Here is a 16,800-nt window from a genome sequence, read left to right as displayed (position 1 = left end):
TACATACAAATAATTAGCATCTTAACAGTGCCCACTGTACAGGGAAGGGGGAGGGTAGTGCAGTGACCAGGAATGGTGTAGGTAGGTGAAGTGACAATTCAATCGTAAATTGTTTTTAACAATTGAAGATGGCTTCACAGGGGAGCCTTACGGAATTAATCCACAGTTAGGTTTAGTATTACCGTAACATCATAAATAACAGGTGTACAAGGTCACACTCCGATTATGTGTAATAGTTGGTAGTCGACGTTTCGACCCTCGTAGTAGGGATGATTCCCCTTACATGGCGGGTCTTCCTCATGACAGTGAAAGGGGGGGATGTGGGCAGTTCCTATAGGGGAAAGGGCATTTAAAATAGGTTACTAAATTATCACTTAATGAAAACTATTTACACAGGGGTACATTAATTGACATCATACATAGATATAACCTGTACTCGGTCCAAAGGGACCATAGGGGAAAGTACCACGCTAATTTCTGTCTATAGGTGTGCCTGGAGCTGAGATTATGCAGTTTACTAGAGGTTACAACATGTATCTTCAAATTGTCAGGTGATCGTAGACATTAAAGGGGTCACATAGGTTGGTCTCGACATCAATTCTTCATAGAATTACGTCACTGGAAAAGCTCTCAAACACTGGGGAATGCCTTGCTTATGGGGTCAATTTATAATAAAGTTAAGGCATTATCATCAGAAGTGGGACGGTGGTCACTCAATCAAACTGACCTATTTTTACATTGGAAATGCCAACTTCTTACAAGAACACAACGGCAGATAGGTAAAAAATTACCTTGTGTATAAGTTTCTGTAATGCTCTGCAAACGGGCGGTTTACTTCATTTGCAGACGCATTCCTAAGGGGATGAATAGCTGGATGATTTAGATACCGCTGTAGTGCGGATTAAGTCACTAAAAATCGCAACACTGACTAGGAATTTACCTTGTTAATAAGCAAAGATGCCCTCAGTGCGATCATCAGCAATTCAGTGTTGTAATGCCCTGCAATTGGACGGTTTACTTCATAGGCAGACGCATTCCTAAGGGGATGGATAACCGGATGATTTAAATACCACTGTAGTGAGTTTTGGTCACTAAAAATCGTAGCACTGGCTCAAAATGTACCTTGTTAATAAGCAAAAGTGTCCTCAGTGCAATAATCGGGAATTCGATGTTGTGTGGATGGTCCCGCTCGATTAACCACTTGGATGCTAAGGCCACCTCTGGCTCTTCAATGTAATTTCCATTGAAATCAATGGAAACTCCATGACGAGCTGGGCTCGTCATGAGCGTCGAAGGGGTTAATATACCGGCTCTCTGGATATAACTTATAGTTTGGCAAACAATCTAGAGAAAAATAATAATGTAAACTCGTGGTAGGGTAATGTATTGAAATAAATTTAAATAAGCCTGCACCAAGAACTAATAATGGCGCCAGCTCGTACCTGAGTTGTTGCGTACCGATCTAGGCACGGGTCCTAGTGATTTACCAACTCGGTCGCTGAAATTAAATGGAAAGCTAACTATCAGGCTCGATACGGCACAGGGCTCGATAGACTGGATAGAAGGGTACAAGGCATCGAGCCCCCTTACCTATAGTGACGGGTCAGACATCCTCGTCCCCGGCATCCTACACCTCCTTCTTTGTTTTCGGAAGTGTGGAGCTCGCGTTGTGAGGAAGGTAAAGTCGAAGCCACTCCCGCATCACGTGACCGCGAGAGTAATAGAAGAAAGCCTCCACTGTTTACCGTGGTTGCTAGGACGCGTACATATGGTATTGTGAGCAGAGATAAGATGGATTTAGGCCCAGATCGCTGTACTGGGGGTGAATATTTGACAGTGTTCGGCATTTTATACATCACCTACTGTGTTATCTTGCACACCAGCTATCACAATTTTCTTCATACCACAACAGGGGGCGGTCAAAGTAAGCACAAGGAGATGATGGACAGAGCACTGAAACTTTTCAGACACTCACCCCAGTTTCAGATCTGGGTTGAATCCATCATTGTTCTTTAGCTCACTTCGCCATCCCAGTTCAGACCCAGCCATATGCAAATCAGTCTTGATTCAGACCGAACTGCCAAGCCAGGTCTTCCCTGGACTGGAAACAAGCATCCTGGGACCGGTTTCGCAGTAACACCCTTCATCAGCCAGGCTAGCTTGAATCCAGTGGCAAAGTGAGCAAGAGACCCACGTCTGCCAACTTAGGGCGAACAAAGCAAACACAAGGGGATAATTGACGGAGCACAGAAAGAGGGGTCGGTACCTGCAAGGGTGACATTAGTAAGGGCCCTTCTTCAGTGCCCTTTAACAACACTCCCCATGTATATTCACACAATTGTTCCACTAACCTTGGACAACTTGATTTTTAAAACTATTTCTTGACGGGAGGACAAGAGTCATGGGTAAATATGTTACTGCACAGACTAACGCCTATGTAGCATATTGCTGGCCTGTTGATTGACAACGTGCTCATTTCTTGAAAAGAATGATCCGACAAGTGCAGCTCCACCATAGACCATTTGCTCTGTGTTGACCTACCAAATCAATTTGACCTTTGAAAGTGCAGTATTACCTAGATGGATCAAACAGCTGGAAACCAGAGACAACTGAGCCACTTCCTCAGCTGCAATTCCAATCAATGCTGATTGAACTGGTGTACTCACTCTTCAGGAAATATCTTGTGCTATGGAGTAGAATCTGGGCTTTATGGGGGATCTTATTGATAGTATTGGTAAAATGTTTTTGAAACCTACACAATATCCTTCCAGGTTACTTTAGCCGAAGAATTAAAGGAGTATTCCCTAGGGGAGGGGTCCACCTTGCTACAGGATCATTAAAGGGGGGTCAGGGAATCCAAATTTAAATTCCTTTAACTCAAGATCTTGAATGATTATTATTGAATCTCATGTAAATTACACAGAGCAAGCCTACTCGACCCTCACCTGCTGAAGATGTGCCCATGGGATTGTGGTTTGCTTCATGTGTTGTGGAATTGCCCCACTTTGCAACCATATCGAAGAGTGGTCTGGACCATATTGACAAGTGTTAGTGACATGCCTATTCCCCCATTGGCCCACATGGTCATCTTACACAGCACAGTGCACATACCCATAGCCAAAGATGAATAGCGACGTCCTTCGCTGAGACCAAGGACTGTATTCTACTGCACTGCAGCACTCTGGATGAATGGCTTACAGAGCTCTCCTGGATAGCTCACTGTGAACAACTTGTATACAAAATGAATTCTCAATTATTTTCACACACTTTTGCGGCACCTTCCCTTTTGATTAGGGCAAGGATTGACAAGGTTGGTGATAGCAAGTGGACCATGGAATATTAGTGATACCTTTGTACCCGGCCGTGAACACCTCACCACACTCCGTTTGACACACCGCTTAACTTGACAGACTCACCCCTCAAATAGACCTCATATCCAACGTAGACCAACTAACCTAATGGGAACCCTTTGAACAAACCTGTGCCTGACTTTAAATGCCCAGCAGCAGACTCCTTTGCACTACATCTGTCCCTGCTTGCCTAATATTACTCCACCCTGTTTTACTCATACTTTTGTCTCACCTCCATCATCTTAGTGTGCCAATGTATTAAATGTTAGGCTTCAACACTTATTAACTACTTGCTATGATACAAGCCTTCATCTCTGCTGGCCATACCTCCGCACTTACTGCCACTTGTTATGTAATGAGAGGGTATCTACATATCTCTACGGAGAACTGATTTAGCCATACCTCCGCACTTACTGCCACTTGTTATGTAATGAGAGGGTATCTACATATCTCTACGGAGAACTGATTTAGCCATACCTCCGCACTTACTGCCACTTGCTATGTAATGAGAGGGTATCTACATATCTCTACGGAGAACCTTCCCAGTAGCAGCCCCAATTCCAGCATGCTGACCTTGAGTCTGCCCTCTCCCAGTGAGATGTTCTTAATTTACTGTACCACCACCATGGTGGTCTTGTTCTTCTTAGTATTCTTCGAGTTTCTTATGATTTATTTTATTCATTGTTCTTAAAGTGTGCCCACAATTCTCTCTGAGTTTGCCAGCAACCGCTGTGTCAATAAAATAGAGTGCATGATGCGACTAAGCACAACTTTTCATGGTACTTGCCTTCATTTTGTATTCCACCCTCCAACGTACTGTTTTGTACTGTACCGTCTTGAATTCATTCACGGTATTGGCATTGCACAATTTTGTGTTCACATGACTGAAAATAAATGTTGCAAAAAAAGTGTACCACAAAAAACAAGATGATGGGATGAATGTTTGACTTCATTTCAGGCACTGGTGATCACTCGGATGCATTCCAGACCATTATGTTTTTTGCCTACTGTGCCGTTCCAGACAGAGACCGGTCTTATGCTAATCAGTCTTGGTCCTGCTCCAATACGAGCAGTCTGGCCCGGACTGACAAGCCAGTCAGTCCCCTTCAGTTGAGGAACATAAGCAAACCTAATATAATTTTGATGTCATCAGTGAGGCTTAACTTGAGTCCTATGGCACAGTGGCCTGGCTTGGCAGTTAGGGCCATTCCTGTTGAAGCAAAACCTGGGCTTATTTGCATATGGATGGGTCTAATCAGAGTTTATTTCTTTATTTTTTATTTTTTTATTCCGTGTTTTATACAGCACAGACATGACCCAATTAGGGTATCAGAGCGCTTCACAATTCCATAGCCTAGAACTTTCGATGGCAGGTTTGACACAAACCTATAAGCAACAGTAACAAGTGTAAATAATCAGTTTGGGAGAATAAGGCGTTGTGCTTACAACAAAGTCCCTTAACTAGAAAGTATCATAATAGTGTCAGGTCTTTCGTTATTTCTGGGAGGAATTTGTGCATATGAAAAGTCTTAGCTTCTCTTTTGAAAACTGACGTGGATGAGATCTTTCTGATGCTCGGGGGAGTGAGTTCCAGAATGCTCTGTCATAACTTCTCTTCTTACGGAGGAGGGCAGATTTCATTAAGAGGTCTCCATTACTCCGTGAGAATCTGCTGCCTCCTGACAATGTGATTTTCTGGGCTAGGTAAAGTGGTGTTTTGTAGTGTATCATTTTGTGTGTGATACATGCCATCTTTAGTTGGATTCTTGCTTCATAAGGTAACCAGTTAAGCGCTTTCAGGTGTGGGGTGATGTGGTCAAACTTTCTGGAGCCTGTTATTAGTCTTGTGGCCGCATTGAGACAGACTTTTAGTTGAGCTGTTGAAATCTTGGGTAGTTCTGATAAAGTTGTGCATCCATACTCAATCCTCGAGACGAGCAATGCCCGGACTGCCGTTTTGAGGCCTGATGTAGATATGAATGGTTTCAGTTTTCTAAGATAGCTCAGATGGAAGCCTGCGGTTTTAGCCATGGTGCAAATGTGGGATTGCATGTTCAGGTTCTTATCTAGCGTAATTCCAAGGGTCTTGGTTGAGTCCGCTAGAGTTGGAATAGTGAGCAAAAAAATGATGGACTGGGATTCTGTCCAGAGTAATTACCAATGGCTGAGCCATTACTTTTTTGCACTCTACAGTGCCATGCTGAAAGTGTGATGGGTATGCCCAGATGTTGTCCCATGCTCACTGTGCCACTGGAACCATTCTGCACTCGACTGAAAAGGCCCAATGAGGCCGCAACTGGTCTTGGGCTGCCTGTGTTCCGGTTTTGAGAGGACCTGGCTTGGCAGTTCAGTCCGGCCTGTTCTTATGGAACAGGGCCAAGGCTGATTTGCATATGGCTAGGTCTTATCTGACCGACAAAAATGCTTTACTCCCATAGGGTCTGAGTAATTACCAGTGGTCAAGATTAATTCAAGCATTCCATCCATCACTTTTTTGTTCTCCTTTTGGTTGGTTGGTTTAGTTCATTTATCCCCTATCGGAGTTAAGCATTTTAGATTTCTAGTTCAAACATTTAAAAAAGAAATACATATTTTTTTCTCAAAACACTTGTTGAACCATTCCTCGTTACATATCAATGGAGAAAAAAACTGGGAAATATGAAAAAGAATGGCGCCTAACAAATACATGCCATTAAGTATTGGCCGGCAAACATGGTAGCTCCTTGGACCATAGTTTGTGACAAAAGATTTTAGCATGACTTTGAATGTATAAAGAGTTCAACGGTGTTTAAAGTATTATTTTTTCTATCTGCTTATTGGTTTGAAAATCTGTTTCAGCCAATAGGTTTGAAATTGATTTCAGTAGCTCAAATTGATTTGTCCTAAAGAATGTGTGTGATTTAAATTTCAATCACAAGTTTCATATAGAGAAAACAGTTTATGCGATGTTCATTATGAATTAAAATACATTGTGTTATGTGTACTTTTATTTACCAAAATACATACCAAGGAATATAATTATTTTATCACCTATAACCGTCAGTAAATTGTCAAAATGATTAGGAAGAGATGTTTTTACCTCCTTTTATGTGCTTTTCTCGGAGAACGTTTTAGGAATGGTTTTCAATGTGCATTAAGTGTTCAATCAGTAATGTATTTTTTGTCTTGTTATGTATGGCATGGTATTTGTCAAGCAATAAAATAATTTAAATCATAGGACTCTGCAGTATGTGACCATTCTCGGCAGAAAAATCTTTTCTTGTGTATAAGCAACTCATTCTGGAGCAAGAGAAATCTCCCTAATTGTGCACAGGCTCCCAAACGTTCCCTTTGGTACTTTGCTTATGTTTTTGGTATATGTAAGAGGTGAACATGTACTCTCCGAGGCAGACAATCCACTTTACATGAGAGATACTTACCCAAATGTTTGTGTCCTTTAGAGTCCAGCTACCGTGGGAAAGGATTTGGCAAGGAGGCTACACTGCTGATGCTGAGATATGGTAAACATCTCTTTGAATAGAACCTGGAGGGTAGCTTATGTGGGTAGTGCAGGGACATCTGTCATAAAGAGTGGCACCAATGTGGTCAGTACCAGGAGATATATTACCAGAAAATGTATTTTCTAAGCCGTCACAGGTGTGAGTTGGGCTGGTGGTTCATCTTGTTGAAGAATGCCAAAGCAGTTGGGTCTAGGTTATGCATCATATAGGGCTGTACATTTTGGCGAGAGTAGACATTGTATTATGTAGGCCATTAGATGTGGGACTGGGATTTATAACCTGTAGGCGAGAGTGGGCTATGTATCCGGTAGCACACCACCTATGTGGGTGAGGCAGGAAGATACATCCGATTGGGCAAGGCATGTGAAGATGAAGACAAAAATCTCCTATCGGGCATTACCTGTGTCTTGTAGGATAGAAAGGTGTACCCTAGACATGCTCTAAATGTGTGCTACATTTCATGACTGGGAAATGTATACCATAAAGTACCTGCCACGGTAGGTAACTCTACTCTGACTATTCTCTTATTATTCCCTGTACTATAGGAGTGACATCGCTTGGAATCTCCAAATTTGAAGCTAAAATTGGACAAGAAAATGTGGCTAGCATTGCTCTGTTCCAGAAGCTTCGTTTTCAGGAGGTGAGCAAGTGGGACAGGAATGCAAATTGTGAGCATGAATTCATGACTGCATGTAGAGAGAGTCATAATTTCAAGCTGGTATGTGCTCGCCTTGGTTCTGTTGTATGCCTATCTCGGATCATACTTCATGCTTTATTTGAAAGTGTTATATGTCAGGCCCCAGCTGCAGTGTGACTCATTTCTTGATTTTGCTGTGTAGCTGCTGGGTGCCTTCTCATGGTAGTGCAGTTTGTCCGGCCCCGATGATGCAGTATGGCCAGTACGGATGATACAGGTTGGCCGGCCGTGTAGTGCAGGCAGGGTGCCTGGCTGTGGCATTGGAGCGTGCCCCACCCAGAGTGCGGTGTGTGCTTTACTTGAGTGTTGTGTGCCTGGCTGGAGGTGTGGTACGACATGATAGTGTCTTGCTCTATAGGCGATGTGTATCTGGCTATGAGGGTGCTGTACTTGTGCATGTGTGCTGGAGTCACATTGTGCCTGTGTCTGAGGATATTACAAGCATAGCTTATTGGAAGTGGCTTGGGGAGGCCCAATGGCTGGCGTTAAGTAGGTCTAGCTCTTTAGGAGACATGGAAGCAAATATGTGAGCCTGCAGAGCTGGGGTTGGTTTATGCCAGGCTGATTGGGGGTGGAGGTCTGGATTATCAGCCTCTGGATACAGGATGATGGAACTATGAGCCTGCAGAGCTGCGTTTAAATTTGCTGATGTGTTTGTGAAACAGTGTGCTTGGCTGTGGGGCAACATTGAGGCTGGAATGTGCCTCATTTATGCATGCATTATTTGCTCTTAGCTGAGGATGCTAGTTGTTTAATTCTGAGATGAAGCAAGAATGGAGTTTGCCTTGCTCATGGTTTTATTGTATCTGTCTCTCAATTGGCAATGGGGTGCATAGTGCCTTACTCTTGGTCAAGTGTTTTATTCTTGAATGATCTTCTTCTTTGTTCTGCAGGTATCGGTGAGCAGTGTGTTCCAGGAGGTGACTTTCAGGCTAATAATGACCGCGCAGGAACAGCAGTGGCTTTTAGGACAGACAGACTATGTGCTTGAGAAAAGCTACAGCGAAACTCAACGTTTAACGTCTGTAAATTAATGCTCATTTATGAAGACTAACGATTACTGCAACCATATGGACAGATATCATGCATGTTTGAAGGGTGTGACACCTGAGCAGACACTGTAAAACTGCCTGTCATCAAGCTTGTAGCTCCCATGTAAATAAGAGAAGGAAATGGTTATCAAATCTTTTTTTCTAAATGTCTCCTTTCGATGGGGGCAGGGTGTCTTCCAAGGGGATGAATTTTATAATATGCAAACAACACATGGCGACAAAACTCTGATTCACTATCTCTGTATTTTTTCTCTGGCAACAATGAAAATATTTAAAAAAATACAATACCAGAAAGGACACATTGCCTATGAATTAATTCATTTTATTATCTAAAAACATTGTTTTCTTTTCCATCAGAGGCTGAGGAGCGTTTACTGAAAGGGTTTGTGGGTATGGGCTTAGAAGAAGCCAGTTGGATTTTTCTTGATTGTTCGAAGGAGATGCACCCAAAGTTAGGGATTGTGAGGCTAGGAGAATTTAAGGCTGAGAAAAAGGAGCCATATTTGTCTACTTGACTCCAAACAAAGCACAGGTTGAACCCAGAAGACCCTTCAAGTTGAAGCCCTTTAGTGTTCCATGGCCTACTACATTTCACTATGACCATCTGTTTGCCAAGCTCTCCTTTTCTGGGGCACATTCTGCTGAACAAAGTCACGACCCATTCCTCCTTTTCCCTCCTCGCTCTTTGGTCTCCATTTCCATGCTGCACCAGAACCTTGTCCTAGTCTTGAACAAAGGTCATAAGATCCCGGAGCACCTCCTAGCCAGGACCTATGAGCTCCTAAGGTATCTGCTGCCAAAGGATGCTGGAAAAGCTTGTTGCCATCAATGGTGCATACCTTCAGCCTGTTCGACCTTAGCCGGGCAAGGGCAGACTCTGAAAATGTGCTGTAGGTTCGTGGCAGGTCCAGCAGTTTGACCGGTCTGTTGGTGTCTTTCTTTTTAGTCTGGAGTTGTTCTTTTTCCTTACGAGCCTTTCTCCTTGCATTCATCCTTCTCTGGGCCTCCTCCAGACTAGTCTCCAGGCGGCAGACATCCTCTAGGACTTGGTTGATACGATCAAACTGATCCAGAAGATTGTTCACTGTGGATGGAAGGCGCTCCAGGTACATGGCAGAGGAGCACAGATCTGGTGCTGGGCTGTCGGGCAATGCCAGCTCCTCAGAGCAGAAAGAGCCAGAGGAGATGCTTGGGCTACAGCTTTTGATGGTTGTAACCGCTACCGGTCGTGGAGTACTTTTGGATCGCTGGGAGGAACGTGAAGGCAGGGACTCCATCCCCTCAAATTTCACCTTGTGACGGAACTGTAGCAACAAAAGAAGCAAGTCAGAGCCAAAAATACTTTTTACCTCACTCATCCTAAATTGTATTGGATGTTAAGAAGTCACAACTATGCCCAGTCACTAATCTTACCATTCTGTGTTTTCACTTTAGCTTTTCATTTGTTTTTGTCTTTAGTATTTATCAAAATATTGACTTATAACTGAATGTTTGAAAAATAATGCCTAGGTTGAATATCATATTTTGGTTTGACATTTTCACAACATTAATAAGTAACTAAAGAGAAGTTACCTACCCATAATAATTGGATTCCCAATCAGAAACTCTTCTGTAGAGCCTTTCGTCGCTTATCCCAATATTGTGAAACTGATATCTGAAGCAGTTTTGTTGTTTATTCAATTGTTAAACATTGGAAAATCCATATTTGTTTCTTTTCCAGGTAGATACTTCATCTAGGCTAATAAATGAGAGATATTATGCTATTTTTGAATTCACAGAAAATACCTATGACGGCGAACCAAGATTGCAAGCAAGTAACTATGACTTTTGTCGACCTGTTTTTCCTTGTCGCATATTTCACCTTAGCTACCAATGCTTATGGAATTGGAGTGGAGTTGAGTGTCGTTGTGTGGAATCGAGTGGAGTCACGTAGAGTGGAGTGGCATGGAGTGATGCAGAGAGGTGTAGAGTGGAAAAGCGTAGAGTTGTGTAGCGTAGAGTGGAACAGTTGTAACTAAAGCACTGATTGAGACGGCAGATTGGGTGTAAGTAACTAAAGCGTTGACAGAGATAGCAGATAAGAAACCGTATGCATGTTCTAAATGTAGGAAAGCACATTGCATGACCAGAAATAATATCAAAACGTTTATAAAAAAATAGTGCTTGGCAGAAAGACAAGGAAGAAATTGGTCCATGCTCTTGGGAGAAGCTAGCACAAGAAAGGAAGAGAAGCCTACGGGGGCTAAGCAGTCGAAAGATTGCAAATAAGTGACAGCATAAAACAACTAAGGTTATGCTGTGGGCAAAATAATCAACGTTCTATGTTGCACATGTTGATCGGCTTTTTTGTTAGATTGTTTTTAGCTCATTTGATGAGCTTTGGATAGGAGCAATAAAGTGACAGAAAAGATGAGCATGCAAATGAATAGTAGTATAATGTAAAATGTTAATTGGTAAGAACATACATCAACCAATAGCTGCCGGGGAGGAGGGTGGATGCATATGAATCTACTGCACTACATGCTACGAATAGATGCTTGCATGGTAAATAACACATTCCATTCGTAGAATGTGTTGGCTGTAGATGCATATGCTTAGCATCAAATGTAAAAACAGTGCTCCCAAAAAGGGATGGGTAGCTAGTGGTTGACATAGATGTTTGAAAAATCCTTCTTAATACAGCTAGACCCACTACAGCCTGTTAATTAGCTAAGACATCAACAAGGTAATGTTTTGTGAATGTATGTGGGTTATTCCATGTAGCTACTTTACAAATATCAGCTAGTAGTACGTTTCCTAAAAAGGCCATTGAGGCTTCTTTTTTGCGTGTGAAGTAAGCTCTTGGAGTTACAGTTAGTACTCTTTTTCCTTTGCTGTAGCAAATCTTAATACATCTAACTATCCATCTGGCTATTTTTGCTTTGGCTATTGGAGAACGCTGCTGTGGTTTTTCAAATGCAACAAAGAGTTGTTGTTTTTTTCAAAAAGATTTAGGGGTCCGTTATGACCGGCGTTGGCGATCCGCCCGACCTCGATACCCGAACGCCCTCCAATTAAATATGGCGGGGGTCGCAGCTGCGGACGGAAAGACCGTCCACCGCATCTCCGCCGGCAGGCAATCCCTTCGATTGCCTGCCGGGCGGATCCTGGACCTAATATGGTGGTGGATGCCTGGTGGAAAGGGCCTTTCCATGGCGGCGATGCCACCATGGAAAGGCATGCAGTCTTTTGTATTGGGGGCCCATTGCGGGCCCCTGGGGTGTTGGGGGGTGTGGGGTGCACTTGGGGGGTACCCATGGTACGACCCTACATTTGCATGCACAAGGTGGCAGGCACTGAGCGGTGCCTGTCATGTTGTGCATGCAAACATGCATTTTTTACATTGCGGCGGGTGTTGCTTACAGCACCGCCCGCCGCAATGTAAAAAATGCAGAATACAATCGCCATGGTGGCGGTTGCATCCTGATTGGCATGGCGGGACCGACGCACCTATGGCGGGCGGTCCCTTTTGCCGTTTTGGTCGTAATGATGCCTTTAGTACTTTGTATGTAATACATTAATACTTTTTTAACATCTAATGTGTGTAGAGCTCTTTCTGCTATTGAATCTGGTTAAGGGACGAAAACAGGTAGCTTTATTGTTTATTTTGCATGAAAAGCTGATACGACTTTTGGTAGGTATTTAGGGTAAGTATGAAGTACCAATTTTGTTGGAAATATTTGGAAGAACAGCTCTTCCAATGTAAGGGCTTGGATTTCACTTATTCTTCTAAGAGTAGGGACAGCTACTAAGAAAACCACCTTCCATGTGAAGAATTTAAGGTCATAGGAATGAAATGGTTTAAAGTGTGGTCCCATGAGTCTACTGAGAACAATATTAAGGTTACAGACTGGTGCTGGCAGGGTGGAAGGTGGAATGACTCTTTCTAGTCCTTACATAAATGCTTTAATCACTTGAACTTTAAAAAGTGGGGTATGTTGTATGTTTTGCAAGTAAGCAGCTAAAGCCGTAAAATTTAATCTGATGCATAAGCAATATAACCAATTAGGTCTTACACTGTTGTTTGCATTAGCTTTTGCAACACATATGGAATGTGTGGGCGAGGGGGAAAAGAGTGGGCAAATTTCCCTGATCAATTGATTCATAGGGCATTACCTTTGGATTGGGGGTGAGGAACCATGGAGGAGATGTATCTATTTCCCACTCGTGCATCTGTTGATATGTTCTGCTGAGCATGTCTGTGAAGTCGTTGTCCACCCCTGGTAGGTATTCCACTAGGAGGTGGATTTCGTGATGTATGGCCCAATGCCAGATGCACTCTGCTAGAAGAGTGAGCTGCAATGAACGTGTCCCCCGTATTGATCGTAATGCATTCCAGTCATGTTGTCCGTATGTAGTAGGAAGATGATTGCGAAAAGCTTTTAGAGCTAGTTGAATCACTAGAAACTCCAGATGACTGATGTGGAAGCATTTCTGAAATGTTAACCATAGACCATGTTCTGCATATGTGCTCCCTAACACTGAAGGGATGAATCTGTGGTAATGGTGAACTGCGGAATTGGCCTTTTGAAGGGCCACAACGCCATCATATTGTTTCTGTTCCACCACTGCAGAGAGAGTTGGGTCTCTGGCCCTACCAACACTAATGGCCAGATGTACTACCATTTTCTGCGGTTGCAAACGGGCATTCGGCCGCCTGCAAAATTGGTCTGCCCCATGTCGGACTCTCTTTCCCGAAACCGTCCAGTACTGTCCTCGGAGATCGATTCCGCGGTCAGTGCCTTCAACACATGGGTAGAGCAAGGGTCAGCTGCCCCCATTAATATGGGACGGATTTGCAGGACGCGGTCTACCCCCTCTAAACCATGGTTCACCCATACCCTTCGGGAATTGAAAATTGGATGTAAAAAATTGGAGCGGGTGTGGAGACAAGCCTACTTGCCTGAGGCTAAGAGCAATTTGCGCACAGCGCAAAAGAACTACTACGCGGCGATTAGGGCTGCCAAGAGTAGCTACTACGCAGGGAGAATTGGAAAAGCCAACAATAACAGTAAAGAAATTTTTTCAATTGTCCAGAGTTTCATATCCTCCTGCGCCGTGCAACCCCTATTGCCCTCTTCCAATCTTTGGTGTGAAGAGCTTTTGTCTTTCTTTGATGACAAAATCGCCAAGATCCAAGTGGATTTGCAGAGTGTATGTAACAACTTTCAGCTCTCCCCGGCACTCCCCTCTCCTGAGATGCCTAAACCAGGCGTGCAGTTCACAGGCTTTTCCCCGGCCACAGAGTCTGATGTTCTGGCAGTTCTTGAAACCCTGAAGTCAGGGTCACCGTCTCATCCTTGCCCAGCGAGAGTTCTTGGGGGGGTGGCGAAAATAGTCTGCCAGGAGGCGACACAGATTGTCAATCTCTCCTTCTCCTCTGCCATCGTTCCGCTCTGTTGGAAGCAGGCTAAACTCTTACCGCTTTTAAAAAAGGTGGGGCTGGATCCTACCGCCGCCTCCAGCTATCGGCCCATCTCATTGTTACCAGCTCTGGCGAAGGTTTGTGAAAAGATTGCCTTCAGACAGTTGGACAATTTCATTGAATCTTCTCAGGCCCTCCACCCGGCACAATCAGGGTTCAGGGCTGCTTACAGCACTGAAACTGCGCTGGTGGAGATGTCTGAGGCTATCCGGGATTGTCTTGACGGGGGTGGCAGAGCGGTCCTGATTTTGCTGGACCTCTCTGCCGCCTTCGATACGGTGCCCCATGCTTTACTTCTCGCCAGACTGGCGGCCGTGGGTTTCTCCGGGCTTGCTCTTGATTGGCTGACATCATTCCTGGGCAATAGGACGCAACAGGTATGGATGCCTCCCCACGCTTCCTTGCCAAAGAAGCTTACTACTGGAGTCCCACAAGGGTCCACCTTGAGTCCCCTGCTCTTTAATGTGTACATGACCCCCTTAATCCATCTGGCGGAACAGTTGGGGGCCAAAATAATGGCCTACGCTGATGACACCCAACTGTTGTTCACTTGGTCAAAGGACAATTCAGATGCATCGTCGGTACGGTCTTGTTTATCATCGGTCTTCCGTTGGTTAGCACTTGCTCAGCTCAAGTGCAACGAAGACAAGTCCGAGGTCCTCTTTTATGGTTCCTTCCCTGACAACTTTAGAGATCTCTTATGGCCAGCTGACCTGCCCTGCCCCAAATCAATGGGGGGTCCAGCCAAGAACTTGGGGGTCTGGTTTGGGCAGGACCTTAAGTTTGAGGACCATATAAAAAATCTGACGGGCATCTGCTTTGCTACCCTCAAAGCCCTGAAAAGGTTCTTTCCTTTACTCCCGAGAGAAGCCAAAGAGACTGTATTGCGCGCTCTCATACTTGCCAGACTGGATTACGCCAATGCCCTGTTTAGTGGCTTATCTGCCTATCTAATCCAACGGCTTCAGGTCATTCAAAACGCTGCAGTGCGTCTCCTGTTTAAGCTTCCTAGGAGAACTAGTGTGCGGTCCCATCTACGCAGTCTTCATTGGCTTCCGGTTGCTCACCAGATTTTGTTCAAATCCTTGGTTCTTGCTTTTCGAGCAACCCACCAATTAGGACCTCTGTATTTGCGTAAAAGGTTTGTTATGTATGTTCCTAGTCGCGCCCTACGTTCAGCTAACTTGTGCCAAATGACTCTGCCTAGATTTAAGTATTCTAGACTGGGAGGCCAGTCTATCTCTGTCAGGACCGCTAGGGCCTGGAATGCGCTTCCATTGCTCCTGAGACTTACCCCGACAATCTCTGCCTTCAAGAAGGGGCTGAAAACCCATCTGTTCAACCTTACTTTATAACCCTTCTGTCTCTCTGTTTTCCATTTAAACTTCACTCACCGCGCCAGGATACTTGTTAGTAGTAGAGCGCGATATAAAAGTTTTTATAACATAACATAACATGTACAAACCCTAATTTGCGAGTCGATAACCTATTACTGACTCGCAAAATAGGGTTTTCGACTCGTTATTAGGAAGGAGCGTACTAAGGGCGTCCCTTCCTAATAGTGACTCACAGCTCAATGTATGATTGCTTTGTGATCGCAATTGGGGTCGCAAAACACTAGTAATTTACCACCTACTTCAAGTAGGTGGTAAGCCACTCGCAAATGGGAAGGGGTTCCCAGGGGACCCCTTCCCCTTTATGAATCGATGCGAAAATATTTTTTAAGAGCAGGCAATGGTCCCATGGACCACTGCCTACCCTTAAAAAATGAAACAGAAACGTTTCATTTTTCTTTTTTAAATGCAGCCCGTTTTCTTTAAGGAAAACAGCTGCATTTAAAAATAAATCTGCTTTATTCAAAAAGTACGATACAGAAAAGGGGGTGGTGATGAACAGAGTGTCTGAATTAAGCAGACCACTCTTACCCAGTCCAAAGATCAGGGCTTGATCCATCACCATTATTTATCTCACTGCCCCATCCCAGCTCAGAACCTGGCTATATGCAAATTAGTCTGTCCCTGGCCCAGTGCATCATGGGAACAGGGCAGACCAAACTACAAAGCCAATTCTTCACCAGAAAGGAGACAAGCTACCGGGGACCGGTTTCTGGCATTTCAGCCTCTTCGGCCCGGCTTGCTTGAATCCTGATGGAGCAGTGAGAAAGGGACTCATGTCTGAGTATACCCTGCCACACCTATAGTGGCCAAAAACGATACAGAAAAGGGGGTGGTGATGAACAGAGTGTCTGAATTAAGCAGACCACTCTTACCCAGTCCAAAGATCAGGGCTTGATCCATCACCATTATTTATCTCACTGCCCCATCCCAGCTCAGAACCTGGCTATATGCAAATTAGTCTGTCCCTGGCCCAGTGCATCATGGGAACAGGGCAGACCAAACTACAAAGCCAATTCTTCACCAGAAAGGAGACAAGCTACCGGGGACCGGTTTCTGGCATTTCAGCCTCTTCGGCCCGGCTTGCTTGAATCCTGATGGAGCAGTGAGAAAGGGACTCATGTCTGAGTATACCCTGCCACACCTATAGTGGCCAAAAACGATACAGAAAAGGGGGTGGTGATGAACAGAGTGTCTGAATTAAGCAGACCACTCTTACCCAGTCCAAAGATCAGGGCTTGATCCATCACCATTATTTATCTCACTGCCCCATCCCAGCTCAGAACCTGGCTATATGCAAATTAGTCTGTCCCTGGCCCAGTGCATCATGGGAACAGGGCAGA

The 16,800-nt window shown here is 44.3% G+C and overlaps 2 protein-coding genes across 3 annotated transcripts in view; one reads left to right on the top strand and one right to left on the bottom strand.

Moving 5' to 3' along the window:
* The window catches only part of NAT9 (N-acetyltransferase 9), a 125,426-nt gene extending 116,528 nt beyond the window's left edge, over positions 1–8,898 (top strand). For both annotated transcript variants that reach the window (XM_078654473.1, XM_078654474.1), the window contains 3 exons: positions 6,791–6,850; positions 7,396–7,490; positions 8,441–8,898. In XM_078654473.1, the coding sequence (XP_078510599.1) occupies positions 6,791–6,850; positions 7,396–7,490; positions 8,441–8,581 (296 nt within the window). In that variant the 3' untranslated portion in view covers positions 8,582–8,898. The remainder of the gene's footprint in view (positions 1–6,790; positions 6,851–7,395; positions 7,491–8,440) is intronic.
* A 2-nt stretch (positions 8,899–8,900) lies between these two features.
* Positions 8,901–16,800, bottom strand: part of LOC144769444 (polycystin-1-like) — a 640,821-nt gene continuing 632,921 nt past the window's right edge. The window contains exon 54 of the mRNA XM_078653538.1: positions 8,901–9,903. Coding sequence (XP_078509664.1) covers positions 9,184–9,903 — 720 coding nt within the window. The 3' untranslated portion in view covers positions 8,901–9,183. The remainder of the gene's footprint in view (positions 9,904–16,800) is intronic.

Source organism: Lissotriton helveticus, chromosome 7, assembly GCF_964261635.1.
Source record: "Lissotriton helveticus chromosome 7, aLisHel1.1, whole genome shotgun sequence".
In the NCBI taxonomy this organism is placed as follows: Eukaryota; Metazoa; Chordata; class Amphibia; order Caudata; family Salamandridae; genus Lissotriton; species Lissotriton helveticus.
This window is presented reverse-complemented; position numbering and strand designations above follow the sequence as displayed.